The sequence below is a fragment of the Etheostoma spectabile genome, chromosome 1 (genome assembly GCF_008692095.1).
Source record: "Etheostoma spectabile isolate EspeVRDwgs_2016 chromosome 1, UIUC_Espe_1.0, whole genome shotgun sequence".
NCBI lineage: Eukaryota > Metazoa > Chordata > Actinopteri > Perciformes > Percidae > Etheostoma > Etheostoma spectabile.
In genome coordinates, this window is record NC_045733.1 from 8,794,697 (window position 1) to 8,812,928 (window position 18,232).

The 18,232-nt window shown below is 38.0% G+C and overlaps 4 protein-coding genes across 5 annotated transcripts; 3 read left to right on the plus strand and 1 right to left on the minus strand.

Annotated features, from left to right (window-relative positions):
• Nucleotides 1-2: 2 nt before the first annotated feature.
• Nucleotides 3-299, plus strand: LOC116691994 (cell cycle exit and neuronal differentiation protein 1). Its single transcript, XM_032519944.1, has one exon. The coding sequence runs from the start codon at nucleotides 3-5 to the stop codon at nucleotides 297-299; it is 297 nt and encodes a 98-aa protein (XP_032375835.1).
• A 2,357-nt stretch (nucleotides 300-2,656) lies between these two features.
• polr2l (RNA polymerase II, I and III subunit L) lies at nucleotides 2,657-4,275 on the plus strand. Its single transcript, XM_032514908.1, has 3 exons — nucleotides 2,657-2,918; nucleotides 3,480-3,584; nucleotides 3,991-4,275. The coding sequence occupies exons 2-3, from the start codon at nucleotides 3,490-3,492 to the stop codon at nucleotides 4,097-4,099; spliced, it is 204 nt and encodes a 67-aa protein (XP_032370799.1). The 5' UTR covers nucleotides 2,657-2,918; nucleotides 3,480-3,489; the 3' UTR covers nucleotides 4,100-4,275.
• An 879-nt stretch (nucleotides 4,276-5,154) lies between these two features.
• On the minus strand, nucleotides 5,155-11,160 carry LOC116688721 (cleavage and polyadenylation specificity factor subunit 7). The gene is made up of 9 exons (XM_032514905.1): nucleotides 10,618-11,160; nucleotides 9,981-10,184; nucleotides 9,677-9,780; nucleotides 9,360-9,505; nucleotides 8,929-9,271; nucleotides 7,299-7,402; nucleotides 6,503-6,647; nucleotides 6,153-6,382; nucleotides 5,155-5,485 (listed from the first exon to the last, which is right to left on the minus strand). Exons 1-8 carry the CDS (start codon nucleotides 10,687-10,689, stop codon nucleotides 6,157-6,159), a joined length of 1,344 nt encoding a protein of 447 aa, XP_032370796.1. The 5' UTR covers nucleotides 10,690-11,160; the 3' UTR covers nucleotides 5,155-5,485; nucleotides 6,153-6,156.
• Nucleotides 11,161-11,244: 84 nt separating this feature from the next.
• sdhaf2 (succinate dehydrogenase complex assembly factor 2) lies at nucleotides 11,245-15,655 on the plus strand. 2 transcript variants are annotated; one of them, XR_004331862.1, is made up of 5 exons: nucleotides 11,245-11,514; nucleotides 12,421-12,644; nucleotides 13,771-13,880; nucleotides 14,969-15,189; nucleotides 15,317-15,655. XR_004331862.1 is itself a non-coding variant. In XM_032514907.1 (4 exons), exons 1-4 carry the CDS (start codon nucleotides 11,488-11,490, stop codon nucleotides 15,097-15,099), a joined length of 492 nt encoding a protein of 163 aa, XP_032370798.1. In that variant the 5' UTR covers nucleotides 11,245-11,487; the 3' UTR covers nucleotides 15,100-15,655. The 2 variants fall into 2 exon arrangements, 1 of the variants encoding a protein (XP_032370798.1); XM_032514907.1 differs by having other exon boundaries at nucleotides 14,969-15,655.
• Nucleotides 15,656-18,232: the final 2,577 nt, after the last annotated feature.

Consider the following 18,232-nt stretch of genomic DNA (forward strand, 5'->3'; position numbering starts at 1 on the left):
CCATGGAAGCCAAGGCCAAGTCTGGGGCTCCAGCACCCAAGGCGGCACCTAAAGCAGAGAAGAAGGAGCCGGTCGCCCCACGCAAGGCTGAACCTGCCCCTCCAGTCCCTGCAACCCCTGAGCCCGAGCACCCTCCTCCCCAGGATGGGGCAGCAGAAGATGAAGCAGCAGCAGGTGACGAGGCTGCGGCCTCCGGCACAGACTCTCTGGAACACCTGAAACCCTTTTTCATAGGTGGTGCCGTTATTGCTGTAGGAGCCATCTTTCTGGGAGTGTTGCTACTTGCAAGGAGAAATTAAAACCAAATCATTATCTCATATTACCAGGAAGTACAAGTTAGATAGTTGTTGCTGAGTGGTTCACAGACTATTATAGTAGAGATGGGGCATGGGGAGCCACTGTGCATCTTATGTTTGTTTTTTTGGCCTCCTTTCACTTGTAGTGAATCAATCCATTCATGTTTTGATAAAGGCTGTATATGGAGAGTAATTACACATACTATATGCATGAAGTTGCTTCAATACTGCATCAGAACAGTAATAATCAATTTATTTTAAAACATAAACTCACACTGTAGTACTGAGCTTAAAAAGTAAAACTCTACTTAAGGTAGCTTATTCAACTGCTTTATCCTGTTTAATCCAGTTTGCACAAATATTGATATAAATTTGCGATATTTGTACATTCTTGCTCTGAAAATACGCTTGGTTCACTTTGCTAAAAGATAATGAAAAGCTTTATTCATAATGTTGAAACTTATAGATAGCAATGTGGCTATCAGAGTTGTTCAGGTTTTTATTTTACATTTTAAATAAGAATATTGAAAGCGAAACAGATAGAAATATGCACTGTGATGTATTGCACATACTTTTTTCAGAGATAGAAAATATAAGCATGCAGTGGTTTAGGGATTAGGATGTTGGGGATTGTAGGAGATAAAACACGTACAGTATGTGTCAGAGAATAATAGTGAAGTTACCTCTTGTTGTAGAATAAGAATGTTTTATTTAACTGTCAAATGTCAAGAAATCAATAACCTTTCATGTCTTGCACAACATCCACAGTAATGCTGGTTGAATCTTTTAACATCCTACAGTAGATCCTTAGCTATAGCATGCTGAACAGCCATTAGTGTTACATTATCAGGTTTAAAACCTGCTGGCAAAACATGAGTGTTCTTTATGTCTTCATTGTGCTCCCCTTATGTGGCTTCAGGAAAAAAATTCTAATCCTCATTCATAACTACGTACAACTATATTGTAATGACAGCAGCCAGTTGCTAATACAATGGAAGTTGGGCTGTAGATGAACTACTGTTGTATAGTTTACTCAAAGAAAACAAAACAAAAAGTCAAGCATTCACAGCAGCAAACACTCACTGTTCACAATAGTGTCCACTCGTATGTACAGCTCATGGGATGTCCCTGTTGTATAATTAGATAGCAGAAAGACAGTTCTGATACTGATACACACCATTATTTGATTTTAGTTGTAAGGGTAGGCTACCTGTGACTTTCACAACACATTACTGGCCAAACAAATTGTATAGACATACCTCATTCACCACAGTCTACACTCCCAAACAATGGTATGCCAACACCACAACAAACTTCACCTTACATTGTACAAAACAGTGTACCAAAAAAACAAAAAACAGAAATCCTATTTTCATAATTTCAACAGCGTATAAATGCAATAATTCAGATAGGACTCCTCATTTAGCACATGTGCTGTAGCAAGTTAAATTACAATAATGATGATGTAATAATATTGTTGGTATTGATGTTGATGGCAATGATGACGTTACAGATGATCGGGATGAATGCAATGATGAGGTTTTTCATGGTGACTGTAATGATGAGAATGATGGTTATGATTTTTTTTTATATATATTTCTAATGTATTTTCCTTATGCACACTCCCTTCTGCCCCCAAACTCCTAAATGTAAAAAGAGAAAGAGGTCGTCAACCAACCTTTATTAAAGACAGTGAACCAGCCCAAGTGAGTATTTATTTGCAAATATTCAGAATTAGGGATCATATATTTGCAGACAGAGCTTCAGTAATATGAATTACTTAGAGGTGAAATTGTCTTTTAATTAAACTGATCATTCAATTGAGTTTGTGGGATTTATTTTACTAGCAAGGCAACATAATTAGGATATAGTCGCATGCTGGGGACCCCTTTTTAAATCTTAATTTACTAACCTACTAAATCTCCATTTTATTTTTTGTGTTCTGTATATGTATTTGTATAACACTTTAAACATGTTATTCTCAGTCAGTACATGGGTTTAATCATTTTAATTTGAGGGGTACATGCTAAAATATTTATGTTAAGGGCAATGTGTAGGAATTGTAGCAATGTTTTTATTCTCAATTATCAATCTAGACTGGCTTAGAAAGCTAATTAGTTCTTCTGCACCCTTAAAGTTGTTTCTTGGCTGATTAAACCTTTACTCAGGTAGACGGATATTTAGCTGGGGACACTAAAACAATGCACCTAAAAAATTCATCATAAAGCTAAATGCTGTGTGACTTGCAGGCGCAACAGGACAAGATAGTCAGGGGATGTCAAAGCATGCATGCTGTACTGGACACTCTTTCAGTTCTGAAGTATACTCCGCCAAAATGAGTGAAAACTAAATAGAATGGTTTGTTTAGGGCCATTCTACACATTTACAGTGTGGCAGTTGTTGGCAAATAACTTGATACGTGTTTGTGCCGAATCTTAACATAATATGGTCAAAGTCTATTATCAGTAAGCCTTTGAGGAAGTTATGCTTTAATTTTGAAGGACCCGGGACGGAAGTGTTGCTGCGGCTGGAGAGAACCAGGGAAGCTAACGTTACCATCGCTTTATCACACCTAGCTGCTCTCAGATTACCATAACATTAAGATAAACGAGATTCGTGACGGTGAGTAATTAAAACGTTTTTAGACATTGTTTTGACTGGTACAAAATGAACATTACATGAACTCATGGCAACTTGTTATTGGCGGCTAACGCCTGCTAACGTTAACAGTTTAGCTAGCTATCTCCGGCTAGCTAGCTAAACAGTTAACGTTAGCATGCGTTAGCCGCCAAGTTACTAGCTAGCTACTGTTGTGCTAATCGCGTGGCTGCAGTCTATCGGCTATCTTCGCTCATAGGTAACCGCTAAATAGCTACAGTAACAATTGAAGCTTAAGACATATTTTGTGCACATATTTTAAACGAAAACACGGTCATTAAAGCTACTTTTCGTAACGTTAGTGGGGATTTTAGCAAAACATTGACGTTAGCTAACGTTATCCAGTACAAGTCAACTACAGTACAACTTCCAATGGGGAGGAACATTCATCTTATTAAACTTGACAGTTTTAACAAGTACTTATGTTAACCACAATGGTAACGTTACTTGTATAAAAAGAAATAGTTTCATTACAGTTTTCACTCGGGTATGAATGTTAACAGGATGATGTGCTACTGTCTCCAGGTGTCTTACAATGATCATCCCCGTCCGGTGCTTCACGTGTGGGAAGATTGTGGGTAACAAGTGGGAGGCATATCTCGGCCTACTACAAGCCGAGTACACTGAGGGGTGAGATACGTTACCTGCTGCCTCCTGTCATGCACTAGCTACATCTCCACACAGATTTTGCTAGTAGCACATCCAGTGGTTTGTGGCAATATATTACGTAAATAGTGAATAAAGTTCAAGTCAAAACCCAAACAACAAAGCATGTTCGCCAAATAACTGTCTAGAAGCAGCCGAGTAGAAATGAAACACATAAAAAACCTCTTAGCCTATTCAGCTGTCACGGGTCGTTTATTTTTTTCAAGTTGTCTACATTCAGACGTATGATGCATTAAATAGCATTTCCCTTGGGCATTTACGTTCATATCTTTACTACTGTCCGCAGTAATGTCCATGCTTTTTCTTTATTCATTCAGCAATCTGTATGCCATGCATTAGGACTAACATTACCTCATCTCTCCCACTTAAGTGATGCCCTTGATGCCCTGGGCCTGAAGAGATACTGTTGTCGGCGGATGCTCCTTTCTCATGTGGATCTTATTGAGAAATTGTTGAATTATGCTCCACTGGAGAAGTAATTAGCCACCTTCAAGGACTGCATGGACCTCGTGGACACATTTAATGTCCATGCCACAGCTCTGTTAATATGTTGATGTGACAAGAAACGCTGACTACGGTGAAGACTTTCAGAACATTCATTTGTGATTTGGTAATGAGTTTTCTTTTGTTTTTTAAATAAAGCTGTTAAATGACATCGTTTCCAGTATTACTGGCTTATGTAGTTAATATAATCTTTCTAGTGGAACTGTAAGATAACAATTAGTTATCAAACTTGTGCTGTGCCCAGAGGTGTCAAGTAACAAAGTACAAATACTTTGTTACCTTACATGAGTAGAAATTTTGGGTAGCTATACTTTACTGGAGTACTTATTTTAAAGCAGACTTTTTACTTCTACTCCTCACATTTTCACACAATTATCTGTACTTTCTACTCCTTACATTTTAAAAATAGCCTAGATAGAGTAAATTTGATTGTGGTTGGATGAGAAGTATAAACATACCATTCCGACACCCTATTGGTTTGTACGCGATCCATCACACCTGCACATGACACAAATCTCATCACACTCCAGCAAGGAAATAGACGTACAGTATGTAGCCTAGTACAAAGATGTCCGTGGCAGAGACCCAAGAGAACTCGAGCGAAATGTCCCAACCAAGCACCAGCGACGAGGTTGGCAGCCAGGAAGACCAGCCTACCCTTCTACATCCCTGGCTGTACCTGAAAGAATTTTTTGAAATGATTGGATGCAAAAACAACTCCTTTCAAATGCGCTGCAAGCTCTGTGCACCCAAGTACCACAATCTAATGTTTCCAAAACTTGCCGTCTAATTAGAAAAAGCACATTTTTTACATTACATTACATTTATACTTTAAATAGTTTTGAAACCTGTACTTACACTTTTACTTGAGTAAAAAGCTTGAGGTAATACTTAAACTTCTACAGAAGTCCTTTTATACCATATCATCTCTACGTCTACCTGATTAATGAATGTTAATACTTTTGACACTTCCGGCTGTTTTTTTTTTTTTTGAGACCTACATGTCTGAGGAAATAAAACACTAGAATTATATTTTCAGGGAATGTGTTTTTAATCTCTAGATTTAATACAAAAGAAAGTGATAAACATTACACTGTTTTTGTTATTTATAAGTTATTAAGGGGTGTTCCTGCGCATGCAAGCAGTGGAATCTGATGTCCCAGCAACAAATCTACAACCACATTTTTTTCAACAGGTAAAAGTCCCAGTATTTACAGACAACTGGTGAAGAACAGGAAAAAGTACACTTTAGACTTTTGGAGATACAGCTTCAGTCTCACCTTAGATTCCACCAGATTCATATACAACTTGGTGCAGAAACAAAGTCTTTGCCCGTCTTCACACTTCAGCACTCCATGAGTCTGGGGGGGGGGGAGCATACTTTTTAAAGCCACGTTTACACAAACTAAATATGGACTGTAGGGCCAACAGCTTAATATACAACAACTTAACATACATTGAGAGGATGTGTTTTAATTCCTTACTACTACAGTACTACTTAGTGGCATTTTGTACTAGCATTTTATGCCAATTCCTGTGATTCATAAAACGCTATACACCTTTGTATTGAGTGAAAAGCTTTTTTTACATACATCTCTCATCAGATCAAGTTCTGCATGTAACCCTATGTAATCTGTAACCTTATTTCTGTACGGTATATTGTGATGGTGATGTATTAACCGTCTAGTGGAGACATAATCGGTTGCAGACTTAACAATTCATTGCACAGTAAGAACTTCATACTAAAAATAACTACTTTAGTGACATCCACTTCATGAACTGTAATTTGTCAAAAAAGTTGAAAGGCATTGAAATAACACTCTGGACCAAAGGCTTGTAGTTCTTTTAACAGTTTATCCAATACAACTTAAAACCTTAAACTAAACCTAGTAATCTGCACTCTTACGCCATATACTGTAAATAAATACAGGGAGAAATGCAGGATGTTTTAGTGAAATGTATCGTGCACATGCCAAAAAATGAAATGGTCTGATAGAAACATGTGAATTAAATAAGAAGGAAGCTTACCAAGTTAGCGGTATCGGTCTCTGTGATCTCTGAGATCTCTGTGCCTTTCCCGTTCCCGTGAGCGTTCTTTGTCCCTCTCCCCACTCCTGGAATGTTCTCTTTGTCTTCGAGACATTCCCGCACCTTCCCAACCAAAATGGTCTTCTCTTTCACGTTCCCTGTCCCGCTCTCGCTCTCTGTCACGACCCCTGTCCCGGCATCTTTCTTCGTCCCCAGAACGACTGCTACTCCTGCAGAGAAAGGTGCATGTGTGTGACAGTAGTTCCAGCCTCAGCTTTAGTTTCTGAATGGACAAAGAGATCAGACACTCAGCATCGTTTTTGAGTGTCCTGAAGCAGAATTACACAAACCTGTATCCGTAGTTGCCCTGAATAGAGACTAGACAGTCTTTGAGTGAGGTAACCAGGGCTTGGCAGCGTTCATCTCCATACACTCTTGACTGCTTAATGATGGCAATGGCAGTTAACAGAGTCTCCATGGCCACCCGCAAGTCCCCTGCATTAGCAATTGGAGAAATGAGATATTAGACACAGTTGCTTCCAAGTTCTTAGGATAAGGCTTATTTAAACGTTTAGAAAAATGGATGACATTTAACCCCCACATGCAGTAAAGTTAGGCAAAATGTTTAAGCACTCGCACCCAGTTGGGGTTAAGCTATACAAAGACTGGAAATCAATATTAGCCAAGGTGAAAAACATTTCAAACATCTACATTGCCTGCAAAACAAACACCCAGGAAAGGCTAAAATGACTTCAGTCAGTATTTAGACTCCATCCTTGCCACATAGTTGTCTTTTGACTAATTTGAAATTGATTATTCTTGACAATAATCTATCATGACACCTAATAGAAGACACAAAAATGAAAATGTCTACACATAGTTGCATTAATCATTTCTACTTCTTAATTCTACACATTGTACTGTATATTTATACAGGTACCCTGTTTAATTTTGTTGTCAATTGTAAATTATCTCTAACTTAACAACATAACAAAAGTTATGGTGTCAATTGAAAATTAAATCAAAAAGGGGTGGGGTTACAGCTTTAGATTTTTTTCCCTCTATATCTGTAAGTCATAGGGACCAGTCCTTGTTGTCCTGTGTTTGTTTTCTTTTACTTCACTGACTCTGATCAGCTGTACTCACCAGCTGTTGCTCCAGACACAGCCTTGCTGATGGCACTACTGGCAACAGCTTTGTTTCTGTTCATTAGCTCCTCAAAGTCTCGATCTGTACTTTGAGGGGTGTGTCTGAAAAATACAGATTGTTGACATCAGTTTTTTAACCATCACCACAAGTTACTACTAAAGACATAACTGTTGCCATAAAAGTTATTTTCTTAATTGCTATTATAAAGATGCTGTATCTCAATTTGTTGTATTATCCTCAATATGTTTTACATGGTTTATTAACTGCACCTTTTCTATTTTTTGCATTCCTCTCTGACAGAGCTGGACAATATATTGATGTTATATCGATATCTTGATATGAGACTAAATATCGTCTAAGATTTTGGATATTGTAATATGGCATAAGTGGTGTCTTTTCCTGGTTTTAAAGGCTGCATTACAGTAAAGCGATGTCATTTTCTGAACTTACCAGACTGTTGTAACTGTTCTATTATTTGCCTTTACCCACTTAGTCATTATAGCGCAAGGCACTGCAGCGGGTGGTGAAAAACCGCCCAGCGCATCACTGGGACTTCACTACCCGCCATCGAGCACATAGAAAAGGAAACGCTGTCTGCATCGAGCTCGCAGCATCCTTAAGGACTCCTCTCACCCAGCCCACAGACTGTTTTCTCTCCTGCCCTCCGGCAGGCGTTTCAGGTGCCTCCGGACCAGGACCAGCAGACTAAAGAACAGTTTTTTCCCCAGAGCTGTGTCTCTATTGAACTCTAATCCTCATTGATCCCACTCCCCTCATATACTGATAGATTCTCCTCTCCCCCCACACACCTGCCTCCATTTTGTTATCTGCACTACTATGATGTTCACCCGCACTGCTGATTGTTATTATAGTAACAACTGTTTATATCTGCATCTTGCACTACTTACCTTGACTGGTATTTCAATTTGTACTGCTGACTGTTTATTTACAGTACCAATTGTTTACATATACAGCTGCAATACCGTACTTTAACTGTAATATGCAAAAAGATCTGTAAAAATTCTGTTTATAGTAATAGCCATCTGTATATTATATTCAGTACATATCCAGCTGTAAATCTTGTTCACAATACTAGTTATCTCTATATTATATTCATAGGACAAATCTAGCCGTAAAAATTCTGTTTATAATAGTATTCATTTCTATATTTATTCAGTACTTATCCATGTCCTGCACTTATGGAACCATTGTATATCCTGCACTTACTGCTATTGCACTTCTGGTTAGACATAAACTGCATTTTGTTGCCTTGTACCTGTACCTGTGTAATGACAATAAAGTTTAATCTAATCTAATCATCTAATCTAATATCCACATTACTGATGATTATTTATCAAAAATCTCATTGTGTAAATATTTTGTGAAAGCACCAATAGTCAACACTACAATATTGTTGCGGTGACAATATCAAGGTATTTGGTAAAAAATATTGTGATATATGATTTTCTCCATATCGCCCAGTCCTACTCTCTGTACCCTGGTCTTTTTACTGCTTTGAAGATTCACTTTCAACAACAATGTTATCATCTTATCTTATTGTGAAACAAAACACATTACTGTTTATGGTTTGCAATAGCTATAAATATAAAACGGTGTGTGTTCTCACTTTTGTTGGCTGTAAGCTTTGCTGCTGTGCCCGTCTTGTGCAGGGGTGAAGAATGCTGGATTTACATGCAGACTGGGAGGTGGTTGGATGGGAATATGACCTGGATGAGGAGGGAACAAATGGGGTGGCATGGGCGGGGGGATGTTTGGCGGCATATGTGGGAAAGGGGGAGGTGGATGATTTGGGTAAGGGTTGGGTAATGATGGAAACCTGTTTGTAAGTGGATGTGATGGAAAAAGTGAAGGTATAGGGGGAGGGCTGGGCTCCTGTGATAATAACGAGGGAATCTTATCCAAAGTATCCAAGTCCTTAGGGTCTTTGGAATTCAGACGCAGGGGTATACCTATAGAGAACACATTGTTTTTGTGAAAGATGACAGTAATATCTGACATTTTGAAATGCAATGTAATGTAATGTTGTGGTGCTCTTACGTTTATTTGCCAAGTCCTCAAACACACTGAGATTCTGGCGCGTGGCAAAACGGCAGTCTATCCTTTCCCCATTGAGCTGACATTGAGGTATTTTCTCCAACATTAATTTTAATGATTCTTCTGAGGTTACCACCACTTCGGCAAAGCTGTGTTACACAGAAGAAGAAACAACACATGTATGACTACCAGCACTAAGAAACAGATATCCAGATCTCTAATAAATCTAAACACATACTCCCTTTCTTATGATAAAAAAATAATCTATTTACATGAAATGCTTTTCTTTTTTATAAAAGACTTGATCTGCAACCACTTACCCTCTTGACTGGCCATTAACTTTGTTCTCAGCAAATTTGATCTCTGTGATGTCCCTCACACCCAATGTTTGAGCCATGCATGTAATGTCCTTATCAGATGTCCACTGGAAGTAGTAGTAGGTTTGGGAAAAGAGGGTGAGTAATTATTGGAAGGAAGATTTAGAGTTACTTAGAATCTTAATTGTCATAGGGGAATATGTTTCTGGGTTCTGTTTCATGTAAACAGTGTTCTGCAAGCCCATGTGGGAAAGGTATCGGAAAACACAGTAACAATTATCATTAACACATAGAAAATGTTACTTACCCAGGGGAAATTTCCAATATACAAAGACAGTCTCCTCAGTGAGTTTCCTTCTTTTTGGCTTCTCACTGTTGTTGATTTAGCCTGCTTGCTAGATGGTGTATCATTTGTATGAGCCACATGTGTCTTAACTTTATTGTCCTGATCAACTGAGCCAGTTAGAACAGCATCAAAAAGTTCATTTGCTTCAGCAATTCTGTCCAAATCCTGTGTGGAAAAGAAGATGAAGAAAAAAAACATCTTATATGCAATTATCCTGTGTATCTCAATGTACAGAGCATAAATGAGCAATACACTTTCTAGTGTGGGGAATACAACACACAATACAGAAGCACAGCTACAAATGATATTGGCGACTTTTCTAAGAAAACTGTACCTGAGGCAATACATTTCCAAATAAGAAAACTTGGACTAGAGCTTTATTTTTATTGCAAATGCGTTCGCGAATGCAACTACAGGCCCCAATACAAAAAGAATGAATCTCTAACGGTAAACGTTTGAAATCAGTTCACACGGGTAACGTTATCAAAATAAAAGCTGCATTTAAACTCCACCAAAGCAAGTCCCGATACCTTTACTTTAACACTCTTGTGCTGCTTTCAAAGATACATTTACTGAGAAACGTAAAAACCAGACTCACGTCGTCGTTTTGACTCAGGTCACCGTAAAGATCTACGAGGTCCTTCGAGGTACTGGGTCCAGCTGCAGCCATCCCGTGGGTCTACGATGATTCAGTTGACGGCCAGTTGGGTTGTTTGTTTTGTTTTGAGTGTAGTTCGCACACTTTGCAAATCACCAGTACACGACAGGTGCACTATCAATATGCAGGAGTTTTTGTTGACGTTACGCCTTGCATTTAACGTTAGCTAACGAGTCCGCACAATATGATACTCTATACCTAGCTAAAAAAATATGACGATAAACCGAGAATGCGACAAGCGGACCTAACTCGAGAAATTGTATTTTAATGAACACTTTCAAAATACATGCAAGGTCGTGTATAAGTTAACATACAAATATTTATAGATAGTAACGTTACTATGGGCTCGCTCTTTGATCAGCTAACGTAATGCTAATGATGCTAACTAGTCTTTAGTACGTGAACATTTCAGTGCGTCAGGAATATTTTACCGGTTAACAACAACCAACAACATTTGGTTCCTACAGTCAAGGCGCTTTAAATTCTGATTATATTGAGTATACAAGAAGTAAATTACTGGAAATACATAGACTAAGTGACAACTATTACATATACCATGTTAATTGTGGATTCCTGTGGCTAAACATTACTGTTACTTTAGCAATATGGCGTCAATAATATACAGTCTATGGTTGTGTCCGATCCCTCTTTTTTTTCTTCTGTTTTTTTGTGTGTCCGGTCCCTCCTCGTTAGTTGCCCGTGTGCTGCTGTGACGTTACCCTGTTTGTGTAATTCTTGTGTCTGACATTCAGACATCGTCAACGATTCACAGAGAAGCATCTTACTCAAGGTTACGCGAACGAGGGTGAAATGCTCTCTTCTGTTGTTGCGAAAAGAGTGAGTTATCTTGTAAATGTTATTACATTTATTTGTACATTTGTTGGAGTTTCAATCCTAACGTTGTTGAGTCCAGTTCGTTTGGTGTTGTAACGTTAGGGGGGACAGTTGAACAGTCTAGCTAGCTAGTAGTTTACTGTCCAATACAACTGGGCAGCATTAGATATGTAATCCTCCTTTGCTTCGCTCTATTCTTCAAATGTGTTGATTTGATTGAATGTAGTCTAACTGAACTTGCGATATATACATATTTTAAATATATTATGAATCACCTTGAGCTGCATTAATAGAAGGAAGAAGTAAAAGTTATAGTTTGATTTAATACTTGTGCATGGTGTTACATTGATACATTTGAAATGTATGCTTAATTTCTCAATAATTCTTTATTCAATTGTGTTTTGAACAGTCAGCCAATACATCCAAGCCACAAACATTTCTTTAGTGTAAAAGGAAAAAACACTCTTCAACGCAGCGAAAAACAGTGCAAAGTAGTAAAAAACACAAAAGAGACACACACGGATGCCTATCCATGGTGGATAAATATACATAGATACATATAAATAAATAAATAAAAGAATAAACCAAAATTGATACATGAAGTGTTTGTTCTTAGTGGGACTCACATTTTGCATTCTCAGACAGTATAATGACCATCATGTAACAATAAACATAAAATAAAAGTAAAAATGTTATTAACAGAAGATAACAAAAATAAAACACAGTCCCTAAAAGCTTTAATTAATTATAAGCCTCCAGTTTATAGATTAAAGCATTGATATGTAGCTCAACAATAGTACTGCATTTTCAGAAGATTTTGAACGGATTACACAGTGAATATTTGACCCATTACATGTATTTGATGATAAATACTAATATTTGTTCAAACGTGTGTTTGTTGCCTGTCAGCTGGTGGCAGGTATGTGCCAGGCAGCATGGAGACCAGCAGTCACAGGGCTGGTATCATGTCGTGCTTACCGTGGAGATTCGCCAGAGGACACCAGGGGAGACCTGATCGAGATACCTCTGCCCCCTTGGGAGGAAAGGCCTGGTGAGCCCGCTGACATCAAGAAGAAACGCCTGCTGTATGAAAGTCGCAAGAGGGGCATGTTGGAGAACTGCATTTTGCTCAGGTTATATATATATATATATATAGATTATATTATATGGCATGCTTTTTTTTCTTTTACCCCAGACACACTTTAGAGCAGTGGTACAGTACAGGTGTTTTAAAGTTTCTTTTGTATCCTTTGATAGTTTAAATTTTGCCCGCTTTCTAATTTAAGTTCACAATGAGCACAATGATAAAACATCTTACAGGTCAGTGTGAGCAGTGTCAGGATAGCCTGGTTGACACCAGACCCTTCTCAACTGTAATTGAGAGTGGGTCTGGGCAAGCTTCATCCACAGCCTGTTTCCTCTGGGCACAATTGGATAGTCCTTCGACCAATCAGACCAACGATCCAAGAAATTTGTCAGGGTTTACCCAGGTTAGCGTCGGGAAGCAGGGACGGTAAAACCTATACTCATACCGTGAAGGAAGTATACAGTAGAAAGACAAAATTAGGGTTATTATAGATCAGTGTAAAACGTATTGATAACACTTTACTTGAAGGTATATGTACATAAGCGTGACACGACACTGTCATGACACATGGACCCTAAGGCCGGCTACACACTGGATTTGTTGCGCAAGCGTGTCAGCTGCGTGGCATGTCCATTTTTTATTTCGGCACCCATGTTAACAGGTTAGACACTGTAATGCAACGTGAAGGAACCTAATGATGTTCCCTGTGTGCAGTCCATTAACCAGCCGCTTAGGTGGGGCTGGGCAATGTGGAGAAAATCAAATATCACAATTTTTTTTACCAAATACCTCAATATTAATACTGCAACGATATTGTAGTGTTGACTATTGGTGCTTTTACAAAATATTTACACAATGAAATTTTTGATAAATAATCATCAGTAATGTGGATATAATGACTAAGTGGGTAAAAGAAAATAATAAAACAGTTACAAGTCTGGTAAGTTCAGAGTTCAGAAAATGAAATCACTTTACTGTAATGCAGCCTTTAAAACCAGGAAAAGACAACATTTATGCATATATTACGAGATTATAATCTAAGACGATATTTAGTCTCATATCACGATATCAATATAATATTGATATATTACCCAGGTAATTAGGTAATTACCAGTTACTCTGACTTTCCGTTTACAGAAAAGACTCAAATGAATTCTCCATTTCTCTTGCAGTCTTTTTGCAAAGCAATACCTGAACACAATGAGCGAGAAGCAGCTGCTGCAGTATGACAGACTGATTAATGAACCAAGCAATGACTGGGACATCTACTACTGGGCAACAGGTGAGACAATAGCTTATAGTTTCTCTTCACACATTACATCAGACATATTAAGTTGAAAAATAAAGATTTTCAGTGCAAAACACTTAACATATTTAATAACACAAAAATATTTTAGATTTGCAATATTTATGTTCCCACAAATATTTGCTTCCACTTGGTGTTTTGTTTTGTGTTAACAGCGGCACCAAAATCCAACTTTCTTATTTTAAATTCAGTCTGCAACACAACAAAATGTAGCAAACTCCAGTGGGTATAATAATTATAAGAAGCTTTGTTTTTTTAACTTGCAATCATTCATGGCTGATGATGCTGAAATAATAAAATCACTGCTCTGCCTACAAATTAACTTCAATTCTGTTCCTTTTGGCTTGGACTTCATCCTGGGAGCTCATTTACTGTACTATAACTTGCCACTTTTTACATCTAATTTGATTCAATTGTGTGTCTATTTTGTTGTGCAGAATAGCTGAAAAACACAAATCAGTGTGAGAATAGCATCAACATGTCCAATTGGCAGCAGCCCTCTGGAAAACCCAACAGGAACTGTTGCAGGCAGGCTGACTTTACTGAAACAAAATCAGCATGAATACATACTGTATACTCTCAAAGTATTAACCAAGATGGTTTTATCTGGAAATCAATAAACGAAGCATATCTGACACAACCAATGAGAAGCTTTGAATTAGCCCTCTACGAGGCATGACATTTACCAGGTAAACCTAAACCCAGGAATCTAATGTTTTCTGCAGCAACACTGTTGTTGGCTGTGGGAAGGATCCCAATCGCATTCCTCATTACTGCAATATGAAACTGAAACAAACATAAAGGTGCATTTTCTTCAACACCCTTTTATGATTTCTTCAAGATCATGTAGAATCCGCTGACATTAGCCTTTTCAGTTTTATGTTCTCAGCTTGTCCTAAAATAGACCATGGTGATGTCAGAAGGGCTCCCCCTCTGTGTGCTCATAGCTTTTCAGCCATCTGTTTCATCGTTAATCTTCTTGCATAAAATAAAGAATCTGAAATCTCTCTTTGCCTTTCCCCTATAATTAATAATAATTGAACCTGTTCTCTTTTTGCTCACAGAAGCTCAGCCCACCCCTGACATTTACCAAGGAGAGGTCATGGAAATGCTGAAGGAGTTCACAAAGAACCACAACCATGAACAGAGGTTAGATGCACCCAGCTTGGAGTACCTGGAAAAGGAAATCCAATGAGGTCCCCTTAAGACCTTCTCAAAGCCTCATTTTAGGTGTGGTACTTGGTGAAATATAAGTGTCATAACCCACCAGAAAAACCCTTCAGAGGTCAGCTCGGTTTCTTCAGTTATACATGGCAGAATTAACAAAATATTGTGAAGTGGAAAATATTTAGAAACCTAGAAATATACACCTCTTAATAAATACTCCTGCCTATTTCCTCTGCTGACTCCAGTCATTATAGGGAGAATGAAATTCGTGGAAGTTAAGTGGAGTTTGTGGATTAAGCAAACTTTAATGCAACACAGTATTAGGAAGGTGTTATTCTACAATCACTGTATTGAAAATCTATGATTCAAGACTGTAAATTAAAAGTGCTGAATGTGTGTGATGCCTACTGAATGAACCAGCTTTGATAAATGTATACAAGTTGATCATCAGTTTCTATACCAGACAGTTAAACAGAAATACTCACTAATTAGCGAAGCTTGTTGGGTTGTCATGGTTTGGTTCTATTCAATGATTTTATTGTTATTACAAACATATTAAATAAATGTTGATGCTGTACAGTCTACTTCCTCTTCTTTCATTACTATTTTAACATACCAGAGAATTAAATAAAACGTTGGAGGTGACAATGAATGCCAGTATTTGTTGCATAATGAAGGTTGTGTTGCCTGCAGTATTAGTACATGGACACCAGATGGAAGCAGATCAGCTTATTTTCAATGACGGTCAAACTGAAGCACTTGCTGAATTTGGTATCTCTGGCAAAAAAGGTCTCCTGTAAAACACCGTATATCTCACATACCTTATCTGTCATGCCGGATCCAATGTGACAATGTCAGCCCACGACATTTGAATAATGAGAATCTTTATGCAGACTTATAGATAATGAAAACTGAGGCACAAGCTGCCTGAAAACCCACAAAAACCACCCTACTCCATACTGTTACTCCATCACAGCATTTAAGGATGAAGCAGACGTTAGCCTGGCAGTGTTTTTATTACAATTTTCATGAGGCAAAGCATCAGTGGAATTTTCTGTCAAGCTGAGTTTCAAATTAAAGCACATATATGTTTGCTTAAAGCCATGTTAATAAGGTTAGAATTCTCTCACTGGATCCGTATGGGTTTGCTGTGGGGAAAATTCCATTTCTTCGTGTGTGTCATGTTGGTTCAGTGGAACATGGTACTGAGAGCAGGAGGGAAATGCCCTCTGGCCAGGAGATGTGCACAGAATTTGAAAACAGAGGACAAGCCTGCTTGTGTACGCCCATAGAATCAGAATGTACGCATGATCCACTGCCAAGGTGTTACACAAACAAGGAAAATTTACTGATATGCGACAAATGTATTTTTTTTTCATCACTTTAAAGATTAAAGAATGCCGAGTCCCAGCCTTAAATTTTCATGTTCTCAGCTTGTCCTGAAATAGACCAAGGTGATGTCAGATGGGTTCCCCTCTGTGTGCTCTTTGCTCCTCTGCCATCTGTCTCACCATATACCTTGATCAGTGGTGGAAAGTAGATTTACTCAGGTACTGTACTTGACTACAATTTTCAGGCATTTAAATTTTCTGCAATTTCTGTTTGTACTCATAGGGAATTATTGTTCTGTTTACTCTTCATGCGTTTTCACTACACTTTTTTGACAGCTATAGTTACTACTATTAAGATTTTCCAATAAAAAAACACAAACAAAATACATGTATAGAACACAATCCATTGTTCAAGATTAAACCACTTCTTTTGTGAAGATGTAAAATTATCCAATATTTCACAAGACAAGAGCAAACGTTAGAGAGAAAGATGAATACAAACGTGCAACATTACATTGCTTTTTTCTTCTTTCCTCTCCCCTTAATTATCTCGCTATCTGTCAGATTTATCTTTCCTTTGAAAGACGCCTGACCCATAGGTTGGGAACCACTGGACTAAAATACCTAATTGCCTATAAAATAGTTAAAACAAGCTCCAACTCAACCACATTGATGCATTCATTTTAACGAGCTATCTAATAATAATGTGTACAATAATGTAATATAATGTAATGTATAACAGGGGACTTATTATTTAAGTTATTTTACTTTTTATTTAAGTACACTTTGCAGCCAATGCTTCTGTAATTTCATTTAAGAACGAATTTGAATGCTGGGTTTTTACTCGTAATGTAATCATTCCAAATTGTTGTATTGGTACTTTTAAGTAAAGGACTTCTTCCACACACTTGATGCATAAAATAAACCTGGAATTTTAAAAGTTTGAAATAAATTCTGTCACCTAATTGCTTGTGTAAATGTCTTGAGCTATGACAGGTGAATATTTTTTAAGCTTACTGGGTGTCACAATTCCCTGCTGTTGAGTAAAAAAGATGCCACCTGTGGATCCCACATGTAGGGGGAGCACAAGTCACGTCTTTATTGCTCTGAGGCTTGTTTAGAGTGTGTATTCATTTGTTGCCCACGCACACCCACTGTGTCTATCTGTAGCCCTGCGCTCCTGTCATCCTCCATTGCTGCTTCCTCTGTCGTGACAGCTCTCTGTTTCATCCTCAGCCCTGCCGTCACCCTTCTTCTCCACTGGAATTTCATTCCATCTCAAGTTCTCTTGTTTCCTCTTTCCACCAGCACCTCCACCTCCAGCATCCCCTGCCTTCATCTTTTCTTCCCATGTCTGCTGGAGAGTCGTGAGCAGAGGAGCGCAAAGGGAAACTACTCCCCTTGATAAGAGTTGCTACTACTGCCAGGTTTAGCTTTGAGGATGGAGGTGTTGGATAAACTGGTAAATTAAACATTCACCATTTCTCAACATTACACACACACCAACACACACACACAAACAAAGTTTTTTTTTTAGATGTTATCTTGTGTTAAAGATGCAGGGAAAATGAACGTGTAGGAAGTAGAGCAGGCAATTTGCTTAATTCTAGATATCAGCACCCACTCCAAAGATCCATGTAAATTACCCTAAAAATATAAGCCCAAGCTTTAAGAGAGGGGAAAATAGAAACCAAATGTAATTGTGAACTTCCAGTAGTGTGTATAATGACTGACTTTATCAGTTGGTTCATGTATTTGCAATTAAACTTGATTGACAGTGAGTTAGTTAGCAGCACGTATGTGTGAAATTTGTTACTTAGATGTTTACAC